This window comes from Neomonachus schauinslandi, chromosome 2 (genome assembly GCF_002201575.2).
Source record: "Neomonachus schauinslandi chromosome 2, ASM220157v2, whole genome shotgun sequence".
Lineage (NCBI taxonomy): Eukaryota > Metazoa > Chordata > Mammalia > Carnivora > Phocidae > Neomonachus > Neomonachus schauinslandi.
The window spans coordinates 27,396,617-27,400,104 of record NC_058404.1 but is presented as its reverse complement, the minus strand read 5'-3'; the positions used below and the strand labels follow the sequence as shown (position 1 = coordinate 27,400,104).

At 44.9% G+C, this 3,488-nt stretch overlaps 1 protein-coding gene across 1 annotated transcript in view; it reads right to left on the bottom strand.

Moving 5' to 3' along the window:
• Positions 1 to 837, bottom strand: part of LOC110584155 (splicing factor 3A subunit 2-like) — a 1,109-nt gene extending 272 nt beyond the window's left edge. The window contains 2 exon segments of the mRNA XM_021694183.1: positions 3 to 111; positions 114 to 837. Coding sequence (XP_021549858.1) covers positions 3 to 111; positions 114 to 837 — 833 coding nt within the window.
• Between the last annotated feature and the right edge of the window lie 2,651 nt (positions 838 to 3,488).

Genomic DNA, 3,488 nt, shown 5'->3' with positions numbered 1-3,488 from the left:
GCAGCTGGGGAGGGCCCGGAGGCCCTGAGGGTGCAGGCCCACTGGGCAGCATGGGTGGCAGAGGCAGGCCTCCCAGTGGTCGTGGGGGCAAAGACTCTGGCAGAGGCGGCGGGGGGGCAGACCATTCATGGGGGGGCGGGGTCTCTTCACCCCAGGAGGCCCAGCAGGGAGCCTCGGCGGGGCTGGTGGCTTCTCCATCTTGAAGTGAAACTGTAGGAAAAACTGCTTGGTTTCCCGATTCCAGTGAGTCCAGAACTTGCCTTTGGCCTCATCGATCTCCCTGCTTGGCATTTTGAAGGTGATGGTCTCATAGGGCTCGGCGGCCGTGAGCAGGTACTGCCAGGGACGGTCAGGAGGCTCGATCCTCTGCTCATAGGCCGACATGAAGCGGTGGCGGGGCATGATGCCCTCGGCGATCTCAGGGTAGTCAGTCTGGAAGAGGAGGCTCTGCTGGCCCATCTCCGTGTCCCTCTGCTTGGTCACTTTGTAGTCTGGGCGGCCAATCTTCACAAACTTCTTCACCTCCACCTTGACCTTTTCTGGCCCTGGCTGGGCGGGGGCCTCCTTGGCCTCCTTGGCGGCTCGCCTGGCCAAGTTGGTCTGATGCTTCTTCCTTTGGGTATGTGCCAGGTAGCTCCCCTCATTGTTGTGCAGGGTCAGACACAGCTTGCACTCGTACGAGCCCAGATGGTTCTTCATGAAATATGGGTCCTTGTTGATGTCGATGGTCTCCAGGGCCAGATGCCGGAGGCGCTCCCTGCGGTCTCGGTAGCTCTCGGAGGAGGAGGCCACGCCTCCACTCCTAGTCTTACCCCCGGGGGGATGGTGGAAGTCCATGGTGAGGGTGTTGGGGCTTTACCACACTGGTAGAGAGACCCCGCGCTCCTCCTCATTCCGCGCCCGCCGCTGCCACGAATCAAGAAAGTGTTTTGTTGAGACAAAATCTACTCCTGGTGAAGAGGTTGTGAAGATTGTTAAAATGACAACAAAGGATTTAGAATATGACATAAACTCAGTTGATAAAGCAGCAGCAGCGTTTGAGAGGATTGACTCCAATTTTGGAAGAAGCTCTACTGTGGGTAAAACGCTATTAAATAGCATCACATGCTACAGAGAAATCATTTATAAAAGGGAGAGTTAATCAATGAGGCAGACTTCATCATTGTCTTATTTTAGGAAATTACCATGGCCACCCCACCTTCAGCACCACCCTGTTGGGTCAACAGCCATCAACCTCAAAGCAGGACCTTCCATCAGCAAAAAGATAATGAGGCGCTGAAAGCTCAGATGATGGTTGGCATTTTTTAGCCATCGAGTGTTTTTAAGTAAAGATAAGTACATTATCATTTTAGATATAATGCTATTACACACCTAATAGACTATGGTATGGTGTAAGCATAACTTTTATATGCACTGGGAAACCAAAAAGCTTCATTGGGCTTGCTTTATTGCAGTGGTCTGGGGCCAAACCCACGATATCTCTGAGGTATGCCCATGTAAAATTTCCTAATTGTCTGGAAATGTTCATTTTGTTCAGTTTTGCTTTCGTTAAATTCTAATTTGAGATCATTGTAATTGTAATGCGATTGTAAGAAATACAGAGAGGATCTTTGTACTTCTCCCCAGTTCCCCCAATGGTAACGCCTTGCCGAACAATCACAGTATTTCATTCCAGAGCATTGACGATGATACCATCAAGATACAGGATATTTCTACCACTGTGAGGGTCCCTCATGGTTCCCTTTATAGGCACATCCTCTTCCTTCCTGCCCCCACCCCTTCCTTAATCCCTGCAACCACTGTCTCAACCTCTATAATTTTTCATTTCAAAAATGTTATCTAACTTGCGGCTAGTAGATAAATAAGTCCTAGAGAGCTAATGCACAGTAATGTGAATATAGACAACAATATTGAATTTTAATTGTCAAACGTACTAAGAGACTAGACCTGAATTATTCCCACTACCAAAAAGAAATGATAATTATGTGACGTGATAGAGGTACTATTACTTCAATGGCGATCATACTACAATATATAAATGTGTCATAGCAACATACTGTACAACTTAAATTTACACAGTGTTATAAATCAAATATATTTCAGTTAAAAATGTAAAAAAAGAGAAGGTTACATAAATGGAATTATACAGTATATAACCTTTCAGGATCACCTTTTTACTAACAGCATCACTCTCTCAAGATTCATCCAGGTTGTTGTGTGTATCAATAGTTGGTTCATTTTCATTGTTGAGTAGTATTCCATGGTATGGGCCCACCACAGTTTAACTCTTCACCTGTGGAAGGACACCCAGGTTGTTTCCAGTTTTGGACTTGTGCAGTGATGCTATAAACATTAGTGTATAGTTTTTCATGTGAACATAAGTCTTCACTTCTCTAGGATAAATGCCCAGGAGGGGAATTTTGGGGATATGTGACAATTGCATGCTTAGTTTTTAGACAAGCAGCTAACCCATTTTCAAGAGTGGCTGCCCCATTTTACATTCCCACCAGCATTGTACGAGTGATCCTTGATACGGTTCGGTTTTGTCCTTATTGTTTTAGCCATTCTGATAGGACGGTAAGCACCAGGAGGACAGGAACAATGCCTACAAGGTTAACCCGTAGCTGACCTATTCTAGGTTCTCCCTGTGTCCTTCTATCTCCCTCCGTTGAAATGAAATTGAACAGAAGAGTTTGTGATCTTGTAGTGCATGCGTTTACATTAAGTATTTGAAGGTGCTAGTCTTGAATAGTTATCATTCATATAAAGATTCTTAATCTTTTCTACATTTTCTCTTTAGTCTCAGAGATAAAATCTTCAACTCTTTTTTCACTTACTTTAGGCTTGTACCCAACTGTCTTTGGCTTTGCTCAGAACTTAAATCCCCTAACTTCCTTCATGGCTGCGAACTACCACCACAAACTCGAGTTCTTTTAACTTCAACAGCCCAAGTAAGAACTGGACTCCAGAGGGAGAGCCTTAGCCCTCACTGCCCATCTTCTTTCTCTTCTTGTTTTTGTGGATCTTCTAACTATGTGGCCAAAGGAGGTAGCATATGGCAGTGGCTTTGAGGCTTCGTGCTACTATTTATTTCTTTGGGTTTTCCCATTTGGAAAGATAATACATTCGGATTAGGCAGTTCTGTTACTATCTGCCCCTGGAAACCTCACTGTGATAATATTCTGTCATTTGAGGTTGTCCCCAGCTTCAGTAAATTTCATAATGGTTTACTAGTAGTATTCTTCCAGTTAGATCCCTATCTTATAGATGAGCATAGCTTTCAAAATCATATTTAAACAGTGTGTATTACTTACGTTGAGTCTTAGCTTGTTAGTGTGCACGTAAAGCACCCAAAGCCCCATTCGGGCAGGGCTACCTCAAACCAGGACCCTCCTCGGTTTTCACTGGCTGAGGAAAAGGGCAGCCCAGGTAGCATCAATAATATGTGTTAAGCCTAAAAATTCCTGATAGATAATGAAGTAGTTCTT